Source organism: Dipodomys merriami, unplaced genomic scaffold (genome assembly GCF_024711535.1).
Source record: "Dipodomys merriami isolate MVZ:Mamm:240054 unplaced genomic scaffold, mDipMer1.0.p SCAF_577, whole genome shotgun sequence".
Taxonomy (NCBI): domain Eukaryota; kingdom Metazoa; phylum Chordata; class Mammalia; order Rodentia; family Heteromyidae; genus Dipodomys; species Dipodomys merriami.
Window position 1 is genome coordinate 549,733 of NW_027206154.1, and position 19,975 is coordinate 569,707.

The window sequence follows — 19,975 nt, forward strand, 5'->3', positions numbered from 1 at the left end:
ATTCCCTCTCCCCCAGGCCTTTCTTGGTCTCCCTAACAGGGAATGGGACCCCTTTGTATTTTTAGGGACTCTCCTCTCACTTTCTTGCATTACATTCTTCTCATGAACTGTTAGAGCAGCATTTTAACTATTTATTCAGATCTCCAATGAAGAAATGGAAATGTGGAACAGAGGGGAGGCTCCAAAGCTCAGAGCTGTTGATTTTCCCACCCCCTGTGCTCTTGATAGGTGCAAGCCCCATCATCAGAGGGTACTAAAGAAGGAGTGACATGGTGAGCTTTGGACTTCTCAGGGTGGCCCTCTGGTTTCATGGATAAGAACACCTTGCAGAGGTTATTGGGCCTTCCAAAGCACAGCTCAAATGTCATCTTTTTCTTGGAGCCCTCCTCATCTGTCCTTTCCAGCAGGAGGTGCTTTCCCCAGTTCCTGTCTCTGGGCCTCAGGGATGTGTTTTGAAATGTCTTTCTCCTGGGTGGGGCGGGGGGGGGGGGGAGATATACTGGGAAGATACACTGGGAATCATCTCTTCCATAGCCACACAGCCACTGCAGCAGATAACAACAAAGGCCAGTAGTCACCTGTTGAGCTCTTATTGTTTTCCAAGCTGAGAAAAATGTGCTTCCTCCTTGAAACACTTTGAAGTTAACACTGACTATTCTCTCCCTAGGGATCATTGACTTCCTTGTGAGCCAGCACCCAGTTGCCCGTGCTCTTCGAGAACACCTGGTCTTCAAGATTGCACCAATGCTCAACCCTGATGGAGTCTACCTGGGCAATTACAGGTGAGGGAGTGAGGAGAATGCTGAGAAGCAGGTGGTCACAGGATAGAAGGTTGGAAGCAAGCATAAAAAGAGGATAAACTTAGAGAAAAAAATTGTTGTTCTTCACCTTGGTTCTTGAGAGTATGTCTGATGAGCCCTGGCTATTTCTGCAGAGCCACTGTTGGGGTTTCATGGACAGCTCAGGAATCAGGGATCAGGGGAACTAGTATCAGTCTTAACACCTACTTCCTATGTAAGCTCAGTGAATTCACTTTCCCTCTCTGATGATCACAGTTTCTCTTGGGTATTGGGCATAATAATAACTTCCTGGTACAGGACAGTGGTGAATATCAGAAGAAATCGTGGGATGAATTGAGTCTTGTAGAATCTCATAGGGGTTATAATGATTGCTCCTTTGTTGCAGTGTTGCTCCTTGGAGATCATTAGTGAAGGACAGCAGCATGACCAGACCATGTGAACTGTCACTCTTTAATGTGACCATACCAGCCAACCCCATTCTGACTCATGCCTGGATAGTTTCTCCTATATTAGCACCATCAGTTAACACTTAAAATTTCACAAGGGTTACATTACCCTTGTGCAGATGGCCCTCTGCCAACACTTGCCTCATTTCTTTTTTTTTCATCTAACTAACCCTTTTGGGAACTTAGGTTATGTCCTACCAAGCCCTAAACAGAATTGGCCACTCCCTTTCCTGGGTTCCCTGATTATTGAGTGTGCTTTCCTATTACCTTATAGCCCAGTAGAATTCAAGCCACCACAGAACATGGATTGAATCTCAATGGTCTTTGAATTCCTAATGTCTAACAAAGGGATCAGCATGCTTATAAGTTAACAAAAGAGGTGATTTTTACTGATGAGAAAACAGGCCTGAAGATGAGAAGGTCATGGGTGGCACTCACATTAAACCAGATCTGACACCTGGCAGGGCCCATTTTACACAGAGTTGGCTTATTACTTTCCAAAACCATGGAAACTGAGTCCAGAAGGGATTGCTAATGCCCCTGGGTATAAGTTAAGAAAAAAGCCCATGGGAGGCATGAAACCTTCATGAAAGAAAATTTTTTACTTCCTCTCTTAATTGGCCAAAGTGATGGCTCATTAGCATTTGCAAGTTTTTTGACTTGTTGCAGGCCTGAGAACAATGCCTTCCCACCACCCCTAGGCAGGAAGTGCTACTAGTGGTGATGGTGGGGGAATGACCATTTGATTTATGTTAATGTTTCTGTTTAATTACACAAGCAGCAGTGGTGAACGCGAGGTCAGTGCTGACATCCCACACACTTACTTATGTCATCATTTGTGGTCCAGAGAAGGACTAGCTAGAAATAGGTCTATGACCTTGGCAAAAATGACTGGCCTTCAGATAATCAGAGGAGAGGGGCTAGATGCTTTCTACGTGTCCTCAAGCTTCAGATTTTGTGATGGGGAGGAAGAGATATTTCAGGATTTTAAAATCCCCAACCCTGAGAAATAGTTTCATAGTGAAATTCAAGCTCTATGCTACTCCTACTGAGAAAATGTGATTCTTTCTCATTATGAGAGTTGGAGAAAGTCTCTAGCCACAGGCATTAATCCTGTTGCTAAAACTGTTCTGAATAGCAACAAAGAGCCCATCGATCAGGAGAATTTACTGCTACAGCTTTGGAGAGTCTGAAAAATAATAATAGAAACTCAGAATGGAGAGCTTCAAGCTGCCCTATTGGTCCCATAGGCCAGCCCCTCCCAGAGCCACCCTGTTGTCTACAGCATTGTTTCCAGGGTTTGATGAGACTTGCCAGGTGGGGGAGAATTCAGAGTGCAAGTAAGTTTGGAAATTTTTAAGTTAAACAAACCTTTTTACAATAAGACCTTCCAGAATTTTGAATATAAGCACCTCAAGTCTCAAAAGAGAAATATAGTGCTCAGTGTTTCTCAAAGGTTAGTGTCATGATCCACACATATTAGGCTTATAGAACAGATTTTGAGAAGTGCCACTCTAAGAAGTCTGCTCGCTGACCCAATAATGGCCTTTTGAGCTCCTACACATATTTTATTTAATATTATTTCACTACAAATCTAGAGGACATTCCCACTGCCAGGGCTGGACATGCCAAAAACTGAAAGTACAAGGCCCAAAGCAACAATCAGAGAGAGACTCTGCGCTCCTAAATACTGCCTTTGCTTTACAGTTAAGGTTTCTCAGTTTACAGATAATAAAATCCACTTTTAGTAGGAAAGGTGGAAAGAATGAAGAAAAGAACAAGGAGGGAAGGAGAAAGGGAGAGAGGAAGAGAAGGAAAAAAAGGAAGGAAGGAAGGAATAGTAAGTTTCTCATAATTCTAAGGCAGTAAATGAATCCAGACCTCGCATGAACTGATCAGATCTCTGGATACAGGCCAGAACGCAGACAGCCATGTCTCTACTTTCCACTCATGCCCTCTGACTTTCATTCTCTTGATATCTCCCTCTGGATGCGCAGTCCCTCAGAACAGGTCAAGAATCTGTCTCAGGTTTGTGCCCTGTGAGGAGAGGGCAGGAATGCAGTTCTGTCTGAGTGAGGCCCTGCTCCTCCCTGTTGTCCTCCAGTCCCACAGCCAGGGCTATGCATGCCAAGCACTGAAAGTCTGAGAAGTCAAGCCTGCCCCAAGGAGCCTCATGGGCTTGGAGGGGCAGTGTACTGGCTGGGTCCATGGGCTGTGGAGTTAGTGGCTATGAACAGGGGATTTCAAGTTCTGCTCTCCTACCTCCTATATGACATTGTGATCAATGGCATGGCCTCACAAGACTCTTCTCATCTGCAAGCGAGGATGCTAAAGAATTGTAAGGTTTTTGGAGATAATGAATTTAAAGCACAATGTTATATATATTGTAAGTTCCAAATATAAATGCATTTTTCCTCCTTCCTCTTTTCCTACTTTTTCCACATTAGAGAAGCATGCAATTACAAAAGTATGAGACTCTATCTGAAAAATCAAATGAAGATCAAAAAGTACAGGGGCATGGTTCAAGTGGTAGAACACTTGAGCCTCCTTTAAATAACAACAACAATAATAATAACATGAAGCATGCAATCCAATTTAGGAAAAAATTAGAGAGATTTCAGCTAAGCTTATATTTAATAATATAATATGTAGGATATGGCTTTAATAGTTAAATAGAGAAGATGTACTCCAGCATTTAATAGTAATATATGTATATTCTACCATGACAGAAAATGCACCTTATGTGAGTGTAGCAGCTTTTATTAACTAGACCACTGTGTATGGTACTAGGCTGTGGCTATACTAAGAGTATATAAAACCTATAACTAAAGTTTACAGCAACAATATATAGCAGCTATATTATACCCTACAGTAGCCATCTATCACAATTTATTAGATGATATGCCAGTACTTACACTATTTATGCTATAGAGACACAGGGAAACAATGCATTCTATTTTTTTCTATACTCTGATCATACTCACCTTTTCCTACTTTGGGTCTTAGATTTAATGCTAATCTACAGAAAGTTTTCCCCAGCACCTATGATGTAAAGTTGGCCTCTCCTATACTCCTTCATAGTACTTGGTATTGCCCTTTTGTAGTCCTTGGACTGTTTATAATCATTTGAATATGTGTGACAGTTTGTTTAATTTTTTTCTCTATTCTATAATATAAGCTCCTTAGTCGTGATTTTGCCTTATTCTCTACATTCTCAGCACCTGACACATAATGTGCCTTTGATATGTATTTTTTTCTGAATGAATAAGTGAAGTAAATAGCAGGCTTTAGCGATTGTGCATGTCACAAAGCTATATTCCCCAGAGAAGGGTACATATCTGCCTTCAACCTTTATATTTCTTCACCTGCATGGCCTCCTAACCCCAAATGTTTTCACTGTGTATCATCGTGACATGAATTGTTACACTGCTATAATTTCACATAATGAGCTGTTCTTATGATTTAATAAACACTGGATTTTCAGCCAAACCTTGTCATTGTACAGGGCATTTTACATTTAAAGGCACTGAAAACTATATTTGATCATTCCAACAACTGTTTTTTTTAATTTAAATTTTATTGTAAAGGTGATGTACAGAGGAGTTACTATTACATAAGTGAGATAATGAGTACATTTCTTTTTTTTTAATACAGATTTTTTTTATTGCAAAGATACTATACAGAGGGTTACAGTTACATGAGTGAGGTAATGAGTACACTTCCTCTTGAACATTGTTACCCCCTCCATTGTTTTCCCCCTACCATCCCCTCCCTCCCTCCCTTCCCCAAGGTTCTTTTTTTTTTTTGATAGTACATTTCTTTTTGAATAATGTTACTCCCTCCCTCATTTTCTCCCCACTCCCAACTCCCCTCCCTTCAAGTTGTAAAGTTCATTTCAACATAATGTAGTGCATATCACTGTTGAATTACTTCACCCTTTGTCCCACCATTTCTATGATCCTCATTCCTTTCACCAACTCAGATAAACTTATATACAAGACAAAGGGTACAGAAATTTTAAAAAAGACAATGACAACAGGGAGTAAACCAAAGGAAAAAGAAAGAAAGAAAAAAGAACTAACTGCAAACAGTACAGTAAAACAAACAAACAAACAAACAAAAAAAAACCCATCTTGTGACTCACGCCTGTGACTCATGCCTGTAATCCTAGCTATTCAGGAGGCTGAGATCTGAGGATCCTGATTCAAAGCCAGCCCAGGCAAGAAAGTCTGTGAGACTCTTATCTCCAACTAACCACCAGAAAACCAGAATTGGCACTGTGGCTCAAGTGGTAGAGCGCTTGCCTTGAGCTGAAGAGCTGAGGGACAGAAAGCTCCAGGCCGAGTTCAAGCCCCATTACTGGGGGCGTGGGGGTGGGGGGAAACCCTCTTGTTTCCATTTCTTGTAGTTCATTTTGATAAGCATCATTTTATATGGTCATATGCACATAGATATTGAGCCATTGTGATTCTCTCCTAAGAATATCCTCTTTTGTTCTCAGTGTGCAATGCTTAGAGTGCTATTTAATTAGTCATGTCCAAGTGTCATTATTTTTGTCTTTTACAATTCATTGGATTAACTTAGAGATTTATAGACATATTCTAGTTATTACCAATGAGGGAAACCATGCCTCCTATCTTTCTTGGGGTCTGGCTTATTTCACTGAATACGATTTTTTCCAAGTCTTTCCATTTCTTTACAAATGAGGCAATGTCATTCTTTCTGATGGAAGCATAGAATTCCATTGTGTATGTAAGCCACATTTTCTTGATCCATTCAGCCACTGAGGGGCTGATTCCATATCTTCACTATGGTAAATAATGCTGCAATGAACATGGTTGTGCTGGTATCATTAGTGCAGACTGGTTTGTGATTATTTGGATAAATGCCCAGGAGTGTTGGGTCCTAGGGAGGCTCTATGTTTAGTCTTCTGAGGAACCCCCATACTGCTTTCCAGAGTGGTTGAACAAGTTTACATTCCCATCAACAGTGTAGTAGTGTCTCCTTTAGGCCACATCCTGGCCAGCATCTGTTATTATTTGTTTTCTTGATGATGGCCATTCTAACTGGGGCAAGGTGGAATCTCAATATTGTTTTGATTTGCATTTCTTTTATGGCCAGAGATGTTGAATATTTTCTTCTATTAGCTATTTTTATTTCTTCTTTGGAGAAGTCTCTCTTTAAGTCTTTAGCCCACATATTGATGAGGTTGTTGTTTCTTTGAGGATTTGTTTTGGGGGGATTTCATTTTTTGAGCTCTAAGTATATTTTAGATATGAGGCCCTTGTCTGATGCATAGCTCCCAATGTAAAGATGTAAAGAGATGTAAAGAGATGTAAAGATGTAAATGATGTAAAGAGCTCCCAATCTGTGTGGGCTTTCTATTTATCCTGCTAGCTATGTCCTTTGCCATGCAGAATGTCTTCTGTTTAATGCAATCCAACTTATCCAGCCTTTCTTTGATTTGTGTTTCTAGATCTTTACTTAGGGAGTTTAAATCTGTGCCAAGGAGCCCTAGTTCTTCCCCTACTCTTATCCTTTTCAGGATATTTGGTCTTATGTTGAGATCTTTGATCTATTTGGAATTGATTTTGGTGCAGGGTGATATATAAGGATCAAACTTCAGTTTTCTACATGTGTATAGCCAGCTTCTGCCAGCACCATTTGTTGAAGAGGCTGTCTTTCTTCTATTCTGTGTTTTTGGCTCCTTTATCAAAGATTTGGTGGCTATAGGCTGTGAGTTCATTTCTGAGTCTTTGATTCTATTCCGTTGGTCCTCAGGCCTGTTTATGTGCCAGTACCAAGCTATTTTTATAACTACAGCTTTGTAATAGAGTTTGAAGTTTGGTATTGATATTCCTCTGGTGCTGTTCTTCCTGTTAAAGACTGATTTTGCTATTCAGGCTCTTCTATTATTCTATATGAATTTTTGGATTGCTTCTTCTATATCATTGAAGAATGTTGGTGGAATTTTGATGGGTATTGCTTTGACTTTGTAGATAGCTTTGGGCAGTATTGCCATTTTCATGTTAATCCTCCCAATCCAGGAGCATGGGAGATTTTTTTCTACTTCCTTAAGTCTGCTTTAATTTCCTTCTTCAGGTTTTTAAAAGTTTTCATTATAGAAGTCCTTCACATCTTTGATTAATTCCCAGGGTTTTTGGTGTGTGTGTGTGTGTGTGTGTGTGTGTGTGTGTGTGTGTGTGTGTGTGTGTGTGTGTGTGTGTGTGTCTGTGTCTGTGTCTGTGTCTGTGTCTGTGTGTTTGTGTGCGCGCACCTGTGCGTGTGTTTTGAGGCTACTATAAAATGAGTTGATTTCCTGATTTCAGCCTCACTCTTCTCATTGTTGGCATACAGAAAAGCTACTGAGTTTTATAGGTTAACTTTACACCTGCTACTTTGCCAAAGTTTCAGATCCATTTAAGTAGCTTGGGAGAGGAACCTATGGGGTTCTTTCAATACAGGATCATGTCATCTGAGAAGAGGGAGACTTTTTCTTCTTCTTTCCCTATCTGGATCCCCTTTATGTTTGTCTCTTGCCTTATTGCTCTAGCTAGGAATTCCAACACTATATTGAAGAGGAGTGGAGAGGGCAGACATCCTTGTCTCATTCCTGATTAAGTATAATGCTGGCTGTAGGTTTGTCATATACAGCCTTTATTATATTGAGGAATGTTCCATGGATTCCTAGCTTCTCCAGAGCTTTTATCATAAAGGTCTGTTGGATCTTGTCAAATGCTTATTGTGCATCTATTGAGATGATTATGTGGTTTTTGTCCTTGCTCCTGTTGATGTGTTGAATTATATTAATTGACTTGTGTATATTGAACCAGCTTTGCATCCCTGGAATGAATCCTGTTTGATCATAGTGTATGACTTTTTTGATTAGTTGTTGAATTCAGTTGGCCATTTTATTGAGAACTTTTACATCAATATTCAGCAAAGAAATGGGTCTATAGTTCTCTTTCTTTGATGAGTTCCTACCTGGTTTGGGGATGAGGGTTCTGCTGGCTTCATCGAATGAGTTTGGTAGTGATCTTTCACTTTCAATTTCATTGAAGAGTTTGAGGAGTACTGGAGTGAGTTCTTATAGAACTCACTTCCCTTGTAGAATTTGGCTGTGACTCCATCTGGTCTGGGGTTTTCTTGGATGGGAGGTCTTTTATTGCCATTTCTCTTTCATTACTTGTTATGGGCCTATTTAGTAGGATTAAATCTTCTTAGTTTAGTTTGAGTATACAGTATCAGTATTTGCTAGGAATTCTTCCATTTCTTCCAGATTCTCCAATTCATTCCAACAACTCCTTGAGAAAGGAAAGCAAGTAGTAAGTATTAAACAACCTCATTCTCCCAAATCTTCCTGTTGTGCTTGGATAAGACATACTTCTCCCAAGCCCCAGTTCCCCCAAACCCCCCACCCTCTTGGAAGGGTAAACTGTGGTAAACGCATCTTTCATCACTTAATGGAAGCGGTATAGGAGAGGCTCTGTCAAAAACAGCATGACTACAATATAAACAAACTCTGAGGACATTGTGCTAAGTGAAATAAGCCAGTCGCAAAAGGACAAATACTATATGAGGTACTTAACGTCATCAACTAATTAAATCCAGAGACAGGATAGAATGATAGTTGCTAAAGGCAAGAAGACAGGAGACAATGGAAAACTATTTAATGAGTATAATGTACATAGAGGGCTAAGGGGTATAGAGTACATTTCAGAGGTGGATGTATTGAATGCCATTGAACACTTACAGAGGATTAAAATGTAAATTTTATGTTAGGTTCTATATTTCCACATTAAAAAGGCAAAAAGGACAGGCACCCATGGCTCATGCCTATAATCCCAATTACTCAGGAGACTGAGATCTGAGGATCACGGTTCAAAACCATCCAGGGCAAGAAAGTCCATGACACTCTTATCTCCAGTTAACCTCCAGAAAACAGAAAACTTTGAGCTGTGGCTCCAAGTAGTGGAGTGCTAGCCTTGGATGCAAAAGCTCAGGGCTAACACCCAGGCTCTGAGTTCAAGCCCCGTGACTGACAAAAATAAATAAATAAATAAAATAAAAGGAAAGAAGAAAAAGAATGGCATAATCATCAGTTTTGCAATGTATGGCTTTTCAAAAACTTCCAGGGTATCTGGGACCTCAGGTCCTAAGGGATGGATACTGCACCTTCAAGCGCAAGGCAATCCTAGTTGGAAAAGCCAATGAGGTATAGGGTAAAGGGTAAATGAGCTTAGAATTTGTTAGCAATTCCCGTAGCCATGCACACACATTGCATACTCTCTGCACCACCTCCTCCTCTGCCTTTTTTTGCAGAGAAGACAGCCCCACCCCCTGCACCCCTACTGTGTTTGCCAAGCATTTGAGCATTTGTAATGCACAAGTTCCCTTGCATTTGAAAAACAGACTTTCCATCTCCATATGACAATATGAAATTCTGTGTTGGGTTTGCATTTCTTAATTAGGTGCTTGTCATTGTGTATTCCATAGAGCCAAGTATAAGTAAACAGTCATAGACCTTTGAATAAATTTATTGGTTTTATTTATGTTTCTGGGCATAAAAATCTATAATTACCAGGTACAGCCTCAGTATAACTGGTATTTAATGACAATTACTTTTTGTTACCATAGAAATGAGTCCAAAGTAGTTACCCATAATTTCTCATTTCCCAAACCTCACACATGCTGAATTGCAATATTACCATAGTAATTGCCTATTAGTCATCATAAAATACGCAGTTACCCAAAAGATAGCAGGAGGCTGTGAAATTTCTCATCTTCAGAAAACCCTGGTGCTTCTTGGGAGTGTGGAAGTGGGGGGAGGAGCAGACCCTCTTGGTCTGTTCAGTGATGCAGAAATGATTCCTCTTTATGACCCAGCACTGCATGCTCCATGGTGGAGTCTGTACAATCTACAGACACTCGCTGTCATTATGTCTCTTGACCCTAGCAATTTTTATATAGCAAAGGATGCTTCTGGGTGGTCAATTCAATTTAACTAAGGTTTGTGGAGGACCAGCTGGGTGTCAAACCTTGAGCTGGACTTTGAGGAAACAGAAGGAAATCAGAAGCAGTCCTTGCCAGGACAAAGCCCAATGCCTGTGAGAAGTAAACACCTACTCACTGTGCATGGTATGCCTCATGTCACCTGATCCTCACCAGGCCCTCTGGTAGAGGTGTTATGATGGCCCAGTCTTAAATAGAGAAGGGAAGGGAGGCTCAAAGTACCAAATATCTTACCCCGGCTTCCCTGGTATGATGGGGCAAGTGGTTTCATGGCCTGTGACATGAAAACTGACCCTCGTGCTACACCATCTCCTGGTGCACAGTACCTCCTTCTAATGGGAAGAGACGTGGGTGGATTTTAAAATATCTAGACTCTATATTCTTTACCTCATATATGGTATATACACGTGCACATCTGAGGGAAGCTGGGAGGAGGGCACAGAATCAGAGGAAACCAGGTGAAAAAAAATCCAGCAAAGGGGCCCATCAGCTGTACTGGACATTGATGAAAGTGAACTAAGCAACTCAAGGGCAGTGATGGGAGGGGGGAATGAAAGAAAGAGCAAACAGCTGATACTCAGCAAAAGGAAAGCAATGGACATACCACCCAATCTGGAAGAAATAGTTATATTGTTAATGTTTATAGAGTTCATAAGCTTTGTAGATTAGAATGATGATGATTATCACTGCGAAGGTTACAATGTGTTTGAGACATTAGCTAAGTATAACTAATGCCACATACTGTGAAATGCATGTAGTTACTTAATCTCAAAGAAATCTTTGGGGAAAAAAACTACAAAAAAGTATGGCACATCTGTAAGTGTACATCAGTCATAAAAAGGAACTAAAGAGTATAGAGAAATGCTACTGACCATTGTAGAGGGTTTAATACCAGAGCACTCATTTCTAATACACACTCACATACGCACACATGTACACACACACACACACACATTCTATAGGTGGTCTATTGTTTTTCATCTCAGCATCCAAGAGGGAACCATTTGAAGCTGTCCAAATAGAAGAGAACATAAAATCAGCTATATAAAATATAAAATACATGTTAATATTCTATTTGTTCTATGACAACATAACAACAGCATGATTTTGTCAAACTAGAAAGGCAAACAAAGGTCCGCAGCAAGAGATCCACCAGCCTCATCTCATACTACCTCCTTCTCTACCAGTGACTTTTCACTGCCAGGGTTCTGGTCACAGCGTCATGGACAGAGATCTGATCCAGTGCTCTGATCCTTAAGGCAACATACTTGAAGTCTTGTCATTCCCCCTCTACTTGTCAGCTTCCTGATATGGGTTGTTTCCTCCCTCCCAAGATATCATGATGTATGCACGTGACCTCTAGCTGTTAGAAAGGACTTCATCCTCAGGCTAAACTGCCAGCTTATAACCTTGCCTCTGCTCTCCAAAAGCTTGCTAGATCTAGCTCATCTATTACTTGGCAGCTAATCAGCTGTTTGAAGTAAAGAATTGAGCCTCCTCATTTTTTTTTCCAATAGTAGGGCTTTAACTCAGGACTCCTCACTCTTGATTGGCATTTTCATTTAAGGCTGGTGCTCTACACTTGAGTCATACCTCCTCCCTTGGCTTTTGAGCCTCATAGACTTTCCTGTCTGGGCTGGCTTTGAACTGTCATCCTCAGATCTCAGTCTCTTGAGTAGTTAGAATTACAGGCATAAGGCACCAGCACCGTGGCTAGCATTCTCATTCTTTTCCAGTCTGCATTTCCCTTGACCCCCCTCTATCTCCAGACTGGACACCCCCAAAATTTCAATGTTTTGCCTATAAACTCACACTTGATTTTCTCCCTGTCCTTCCTGCTGTCCTCCAAACATGCTCTAAATGTTTATCACTGTTTGTCGTTGAGGTGTGGTGTCTGGGACTGAGCCAGAACGATGACAGTGACGATAGCTAACATCTACTGAGCCTTCTTGCCTTGGTACTGTTCCAGGCATTTGGCATGTATTGTTTCCTTCAATTTTTAGCACAAATGGATCATAGTTGTCATTCCACTGAAGGAGAAACTGAGGCACCAGTAATTGACACTCCCCCCATGAGGTGGCTTTCTCCTGTTTTCACTGGAGTGGGAAGAGACCATCAGGAGCTTCATTGTGGGAGCCATAGTCCTTATAATGAAGCCCACAAGCACTTGGCTGTCTGACATTGAACTCTGTCTAGATCCTTACCTAAATCTTTCTGCTTGTATTTCTGCTAAGTCACAACTCCTGAACATCTCTCAGATCCTTACCCGAAGCCTGTGGCACAGGCAGAGCAAGAATCACTCTCCTTCTAGAGTCTAGCCACAGAGAGGGTAAGTTACTTGTTCAAGGTCACACAGCAAGTGAGCCACACACATAGTCCAGATGCAGTCTGAATGACGGCAGAGGCCAGCCTGACCACTCGGAGAGTGACAGCCTCCCCTCCCAGAGAGTCTCCTACTTTACATAACCCAAGTGATGTTTCTACAGAGGCTGAAAGGACATTGGGGCTGGCATTGTAACCAGGTGTCTAACCCACAAGTGCACACCATCAAAACCAATTATTCAAATGAGCTTCTCAGCCAGGTTCCTCCAGAAGGCCAGATGGCAGGATGTCTGCGGAAGCAGCTCCCAGGCTCCGGCCCTGCAAGCGGCTAAATCACATTGCAAAGTTAGAGTTGATAGCAAGTTGATTTTAATAATTGATTCTACATCGAAGACAGGCCTTCAAGGAGGTAGTAACGCAGCATTTGTATCTGGGCACTCTAGAGAAACAAAAATATATGAATGAAGTTCTTCATTCATCATTTCCCATCTTAGTTCCTCAACTGCTGCTTGCCTCTTACCAGTTCTAGCTGGAAAATCCTTCTGAGGCTCCCAGTTGGCTGCCAGAAGGACCTGTGCTGCTTAGCATGGGACTCAAGGCCTGCACGGTGTTGCTAAGCATACTTTCCAGCTTCGTCTGCCACTGGCCACTTCCATACCCCCTACCTGCCCACTCCAAACCGGGCTGCCCTTGCTCACATCACTCCATTGTTGCCATTCTGCCTCGACTGTAGAAGCCTAACAACTTTTAATTGTTTTCTTCTTTTGGGGGGGGTCCGGTCGTGGGGCCTGAACTCTGGGCCTGGGCACTGTCCCTCAGCTCTTCAGCTCAAGGCTAGTGTTCTACCACTTGAGCCACAGCGCCACTTCTGGCTTTTTTCTTTTTGCTTATGTGGTGCTAAGGAATCGAACCCAGGGCCTCATGCATGCAAGGTAAGTGCTCTACCACTGAGCCACCTTCCCAGCCCCTTTTAATTGTTTATTAAATGTTTATTTTCTCTGCCTGCCTTCTACCCTCCCACTCTCGGTCCTTTCCTTCTTCTCCTTCTTTCCTTCTTTCTTTCCCACCTATGCACTCTCCCTCTCTCTCCCTCAAATATTGATCCACACATACTTTGCATCATACCCTGAGGATGAAAGCTGAACATTACATCTGTGCTGGCCCAGGACAGCACCTCTAACCCACCTGGAGGGCCAAGATGAGTAGTCATAGGAAACATCCTGTAGGAAGTATTTTGTGACAAACCTTGAAAGTTGAATGGAAGCTGGCCTAAAGAAGAAAATGACATGTTTTGTACTAAAAGACATGATAATAGTAATAACAACACTGACAATAATACAGAGCATTAATTGAACCTATGCAAGCTGCCAGCCATTGTTCTATGTTATTTTATATTAATTTTTCATTGGCAACGTAGAGATCAAAATTAACCACACACCCCTGCAGGATTTGAAAGGCATGTGTGTCTGTGTCTAAATTAGTTTCTTTGTACTTCACCCCCAAATTCAAGTTCCCATCAGGCTCCAACAGAAGAAGTAAACTACCTCCCGAAAGTACACTACGTAGCAGAGGAGGCCAGGATAGAGTTTTCCTATAGGACTCCACATCCAAACTTACAAAGCTTGGGTTGTGGTGTGAGTGGGAGGGCACTTGCCGAACAGACTCAAGACCGTGAATTGGATCCCCAATAGAAGAACAGACTCAAGACCATGAGTTGGATCCCCAATAGAAGAACAGACTCAAGACCGTGAGTTGGATCCCCAATAGAAGAACAGACAAGACCGTGAGTTGGATCCCCAATAGAAGAACAGACTCAAGACTGTGAGTTGGATCCCCAATAGAACCAAACCAAAACAAATAATATCAAAAGCCAGCCCATGCTTAACAAGGTTAGGACCCCCAAACTCTTTCCTTCATCTTGACTCAACCAGAAAAGTTCCATATCCACCTTCAGGAAAGAGAATCAAGGAAATGGAAAGGAATTGGTGTTCCTTTTACTAAAGTCATCCTTGGGATGTCCCACCTAACATCCACTTGAACTCATAGTTATCCTCAACTGCAGGCAAGGAAGCTGACTCACAGCTGCCAGAGGTCCCATGCTAATAGTGGGAGATGCAGGCATGAAACTCTGAGCACTTACCTTGCTGCTGGAGCCTGGGTGAACCGGGATCCTTGGCAAGTGGGCAGTAGTGCAGTATGGCCCTGTGTATAGTCACGCTGCAGCCACCACAGGCTGCACTGCAGTCTGCACCACACAAAAGCCCCAGCCCAGAGAACAGTGGACTACAATGTAAGACTTACCACTTTCACCGGAATCCTAATAGCCAGCAGGAGAGGCAGCCTTTTACAATTAGATCATGAGCCCTCCAGTGTGCCAGGCTTTCATGGTGAGCAGATCATTGGCATGGTGTGAGAAGTGAGGACCGATTGTGGAGGACCTTGAACATTGTGCCAGTGTCACAATATAAAAACAACCCACGGTTATGTCAAACTAGGCAGTCGACAGCATGCATGGACAGTTGCATTCTGTCCCCACAGTAACCTTCCGAGGAAAGCAAAATCCTCCCTTTTCAGCTGAGGGATGAGGCACAGAGAGGTCCAGCCAGAAAGATAATGCACAGCTGAGCTGGGATTGTATCCAGGCAGCACGACTCCAGAGTCTATACTTGGATTCACGACCTTTCTTGGTGGCAGGGCAGGTGAGTGAGTGGCTTGCCAGCTCCAAGGTCTTGGAAAGATGTAAAGGACTTCTTTGTATCTGCTCTGCTCAGTTCTTTTCACTGCAGAAATTACGATAACTCTTTCCTAGTTTTAAGGACTAGTATCTCCTCTAGAAAATGTGCTGTCTTTGGGAGGGTAAACGGGTGACACAGAAATGGAGGGGCAAAGGATGAACACATGCAACAGTGGTACTCACTAGACACTATGTTGAAAATGAACTATATGACGTGTGGGTGGGGATGGGAGGGGAAAACTGGCAGGAAGCAAGGGAATGAGTGACATTGCTCAAAAAGAAATGTACTCATTACCGGACTTACGTAACTATAACCCCTCTGTTCTTTATAAGAACAATAAACAATTAAAATTAAAAAGAAAAAGAAAACTTCAAAAAAGAAAATGCCATTCTTACATCCTTTAAAAAGGAGAGAGCTTGTTGGTATAGGAGCTTGAACTCCAGGTGTCATAGTCTGGCTTGGCTTTTCTGCTCAAGACTGGCACTTTACCACTTCAGCCATACCTCCACTTCTGGCTTTGGGTTGGTTAATTAGAGTCTCAAACTCTTTTCTGTACAGATAGGCTTTGAACAATGATCCTCAGATCTCAGCCTCTCTGAATAGCTAGATTATAAGCATGAGCTATGGGTGCAAGAAAAAAAAAATCCTCAGCTCTGGAATGGACTTGAAACCTTTGATCTTGGCGAATAGGTTCTGCTCTCTTTCTTCATCTTACCAGCTTCCCCGTATGTGAAGTGTTGGAACTACGTTTGATGGGATCTCAGGCCCTTCTAGGTGGTGACTGGCTGTGAGGATAAACTGCACAGGTGGAAAGCCACCAGAGCCTACTGTGTGTCTCAAGGGCACTGGATGGAGTGAGGATGAAACACTGAAATACATGCGGTGCACAGGAAGGGATCAGGCATTCCAACAAAGTTTTTCTTTAAAAAAAATTAAATTGTTATTATAAAGGTAATGTACAGAGGGGTTACAGTTACGTAAGTCCGGTAAAGAGTACATCTCTTTTTGGACAGTGTCACCCCTTCCTGTGCTTTCTCCTAGTTTTTCCCTCCTATCCCACCCAAAAGTTGCATTGTTCATTTTCAACATAGTGTCCAGTGAGTACCACTGCTGCGTTTATTCACCCTTTCTCCTTCTATTTCTGCACCTACCTTTCACTCCCAAAGCCTTATAAATGAACAAACAAAACAAAAGGAATGAAAACAAAAACAGCAAAAAAGAAAATGAAACCTCTTGTTTTCATTTTCTGGAGCTTATTTTGATAAATAGTGTTTTTATATGATCAGGTGCACATAGGCATTGTGCCTGTCTGTTCCTCTCTTAAGAATATTTTCAAACAAAGCTTTTCTTGGTTCCTAAGGATAATGGTTGGGCCCCAGGGCCCTGGGAAGTGTAAGCCCATGAGAGATCCCTTTACCAGATGTTATCTGAATATCTTCCTTACCTTCCAATACTAACACTTTGTCAAAAAGGCCACTAGTGCAGGATAAATATTGTCTGTATCTGAGTGCTAATCCTGACTTTGCTGTGAACAAAAAGGGGCTTGCATGGATATCCAGTCTGTACACTGCACAAAGGTTCTTGGCCGAGGACTCGACAGGGATGGAGACTCTGCTCTCAAGCCAAAGTCTGCCTAGGAAATGCAATTATTTTGTATTTTGCCTACTGAGAATGGACACCTCTTTGCAACTGCCAACCTGAACACTTACTACCAATTTGCATGCAGGTACCTGTGATGCTGTTCTCTTATTTGAGTCTTATTCATTTTTTCATATTTACAAAAAGATGTTGGCATCCAGCCTGTACAGGAAGGTCAGCCCCTCTATCAGGCACTGCCATGACTCCAGTTAAGAGAGAAAAACGATGGCTAAGAACGTAAGCTTAGACCTGGTTATATCCTAAATGAAGTCCTGCCTCTGTGACTTGCCCTTCTGGACCATGGATAAACTCCTTAACGCCCTGTTGTTTACCTGAGTGTGGACTATGTGCCGAACACATACCGAACACCGTGCTGGCACCAAAGACTCAGTGGGGGTGAAGTTAGTTCAGTCTCTGCTTTACTAGCCTTTTGAAGTTATTTTGAGCAAAACAGCTACATTTATCCAAAGTCACAAATGTAACTTGGTGGCAGATCTGAGACTGAATCCTACCACCTTCTGACTTTGAAACCTAGGTTCATTTCCCCCCTCTTCTCTGTCTTTACAGTCCTGCTCACCGATTTCCTCCCGTGGTGGTCATCTACAAAGGGATGCGAGGGAAATGCTTTACGTGTCTTGGGAGCAGTGATGAGGAGTTGGATGTGTTAGGATGCATTTGATGTATTTGCAACAAAGGGAAATGTTTCCCTATACACAGTAGAGCCCTGCACACCTGCTAAGCACTTTGCAGGGGCCGTCGATGACAGATTGTCTGGCACTGTGACACTGGCCAATCAATAGAACTAGAAGGTGCCTCAGGCCAAGGACAATTGAATCTCAACCTTTTTGTGGTATTAAATAAAGCCATATTTATTTGGCTTTTGGTGCAAATATACTTAATCCAATCCAGCTCATTGGTAATGCTGAGAAACTGCTGTGTTTGGGGGACAATTGCACACATGCTCATACATCTCTGCTTGTCAATGACAAAGCTCTCAGGAGTATGCAGCCTCACGGTGCTCAGCGAAGATTGATCTGGAGCCGCCAAACTGCCTTTTCCTTTATCCTTTAGAAGAGGTGAAGAGAAAATCATAAGGAGGGGAACTAAAATCACTGCTCTCATTCTTGCTGCCACTATTACAACAGGGATGAGGCACAATGTCCTTCACAAGATAGAGCTATTTATTTGCCTTCTGAATAACATTGTCTGGAACCATTGTATCTCTGCTGTTGAGCAAAGGAGAAAGAGAACAGGGCAGGAAGAGCAGACCAATGTGAAGTATGGGAGGGATAGCATAGTCTTATAAATGGATGGAGGGACCATAGAGGGTAATTATGGTTGCCCTGGCACCACATTTCAGCTCCATCCTAGTATATGTCAAGTTACTTTCTCAAGGTCAAATCTTTCTTGGATTTTAGTTTCTTGCTTGTAAAATGCAGATAAATCATATCTACCTCACTTGATTATTGTATTTTTATTATTTATTTTATTATTTTTATTTTATTATTTATTGTATTATTAGAATTTTGTGGATGGCTTAAACACTTTTCAAAATTTTGTCATATACCACCATAAAGGCAACACATTCTGAGAGATGCATCCTTAGATGAGTTTGTCATGGGTGAATACCACAGAAGGTACTTAATATGAACTAAGATAGCTATGATGTCTAGTCATACAAAAATCTCAAATATTGAAACAACCATGCTACTAAAGTTGAGATATTGTAACCTTTGGTTAGTTGGTGGCTCTTTTTAGAACTATAACTGACCTTTTCTTAGAATATTTGTTTTCTCTGTATTTTAACCATATTGGAAATCTATGCTTTCTTCAAAGTCCCTGACTCTGGGGTTAAAGCGCAGTTACTGATGCTTTAAAGTAATATAATGAAAGAATTGCAAGGGACCTCCATGGATGAGTATAGCTACTTTGTTTCTGAAGAGGAGCACAGAACCTACTGAGGGGAGGTGATTTTCCTAAAGTAACAGAGAGTGGCGATAGGTCTTATACTCAGTCCCCTAGCCACAGCTCATGTATTTTTACTGCCATGTTTTATTCCTCAAACAAGTGACTACTGATGAGCTTACTGCCATTAAAAGGCTTGTTCAACAATCAAGCCACAAAGTGTCCTGTGGAGTCTACTCACTGAAGAGTTCTGTAAATGTGGTTTTCTAAAGATCTCTGGGATCCTTGGAGACTTGAAATGCTCATTGATTTACCAGTCACAGTTTTCACATTAGCAGGCTGGATCAAGGTGTTGATTTTTCAGGATCTTTTGCTTCTAACACTTTTGCTTTAGTGGTTTTCTTTTTGTTTGTTTGTTTGCGCCTTTGTTTTGGTTTTGTTCTGTTTTGTTGGTACCAGTTCTAGGGGCTTGAAGTCAGGGCCTGGCTGCTTTCCCTTAGCTCTCTTGCTCAAGGCTAGTTCTCTACCATTTGAACCAGGATGGACCAGCAAGGCAGAAGCTAGGCAGGAATTTACTGAGATTCTGAAGATGGACCCAAAGGTTGACTCTGGAAATTTCCATGTTATTCACTGGTTGCTGTTAGGGCAAAAGCAGCACTATGGTGAGGGAATGTGATTTTTCTCCGTCTTCCCACAGGCACTAAGGAAAGAGGCATATGTGAGGAGAGTCGCCATTAGCCATTCCTTCAAATCCTGGCTGGATTCACACTTTCTTTACTTGCACATTTCCTGATGGACTCAGCACCTGGCAAAATCCTACCCATTCACAAGGCCCATGTCACACAGCTTCTCCTCAATGAGGCTCTTCTTGAGTGTTTCCAGGACGCATTTGTTATCCTCCCATAGGACTCCCACCATGCTTATTTAAAGGGATAGGAAGAGAAATGATTATTTTCCACACCACTGCAATCACATATTTTGCTGAGTCCGGTGATAGGTGGAAATGCAAATTTTGTAACCAGGGAAGGGATGAAAATTGTACTGTTTATGAACATAGAGAAGGGTTTAGAAGACAAGATGACAATAGAAAAGAAGGAAAGAGGAGAAAGAGACATTA

At 41.9% G+C, this 19,975-nt stretch overlaps 1 protein-coding gene across 4 annotated transcripts in view; it reads left to right on the forward strand.

Moving 5' to 3' along the window:
- LOC138813031 (BEN domain-containing protein 5) overlaps nt 1-19,975 on the forward strand; it is a 624,491-nt gene that overhangs the window by 492,345 nt on the left and 112,171 nt on the right. For all 4 annotated transcript variants that reach the window (XM_070001309.1, XM_070001310.1, XM_070001308.1 and 1 more), the window contains exon 5: nt 668-782. In XM_070001309.1, coding sequence (XP_069857410.1) covers nt 668-782 — 115 coding nt within the window. The remainder of the gene's footprint in view (nt 1-667; nt 783-19,975) is intronic.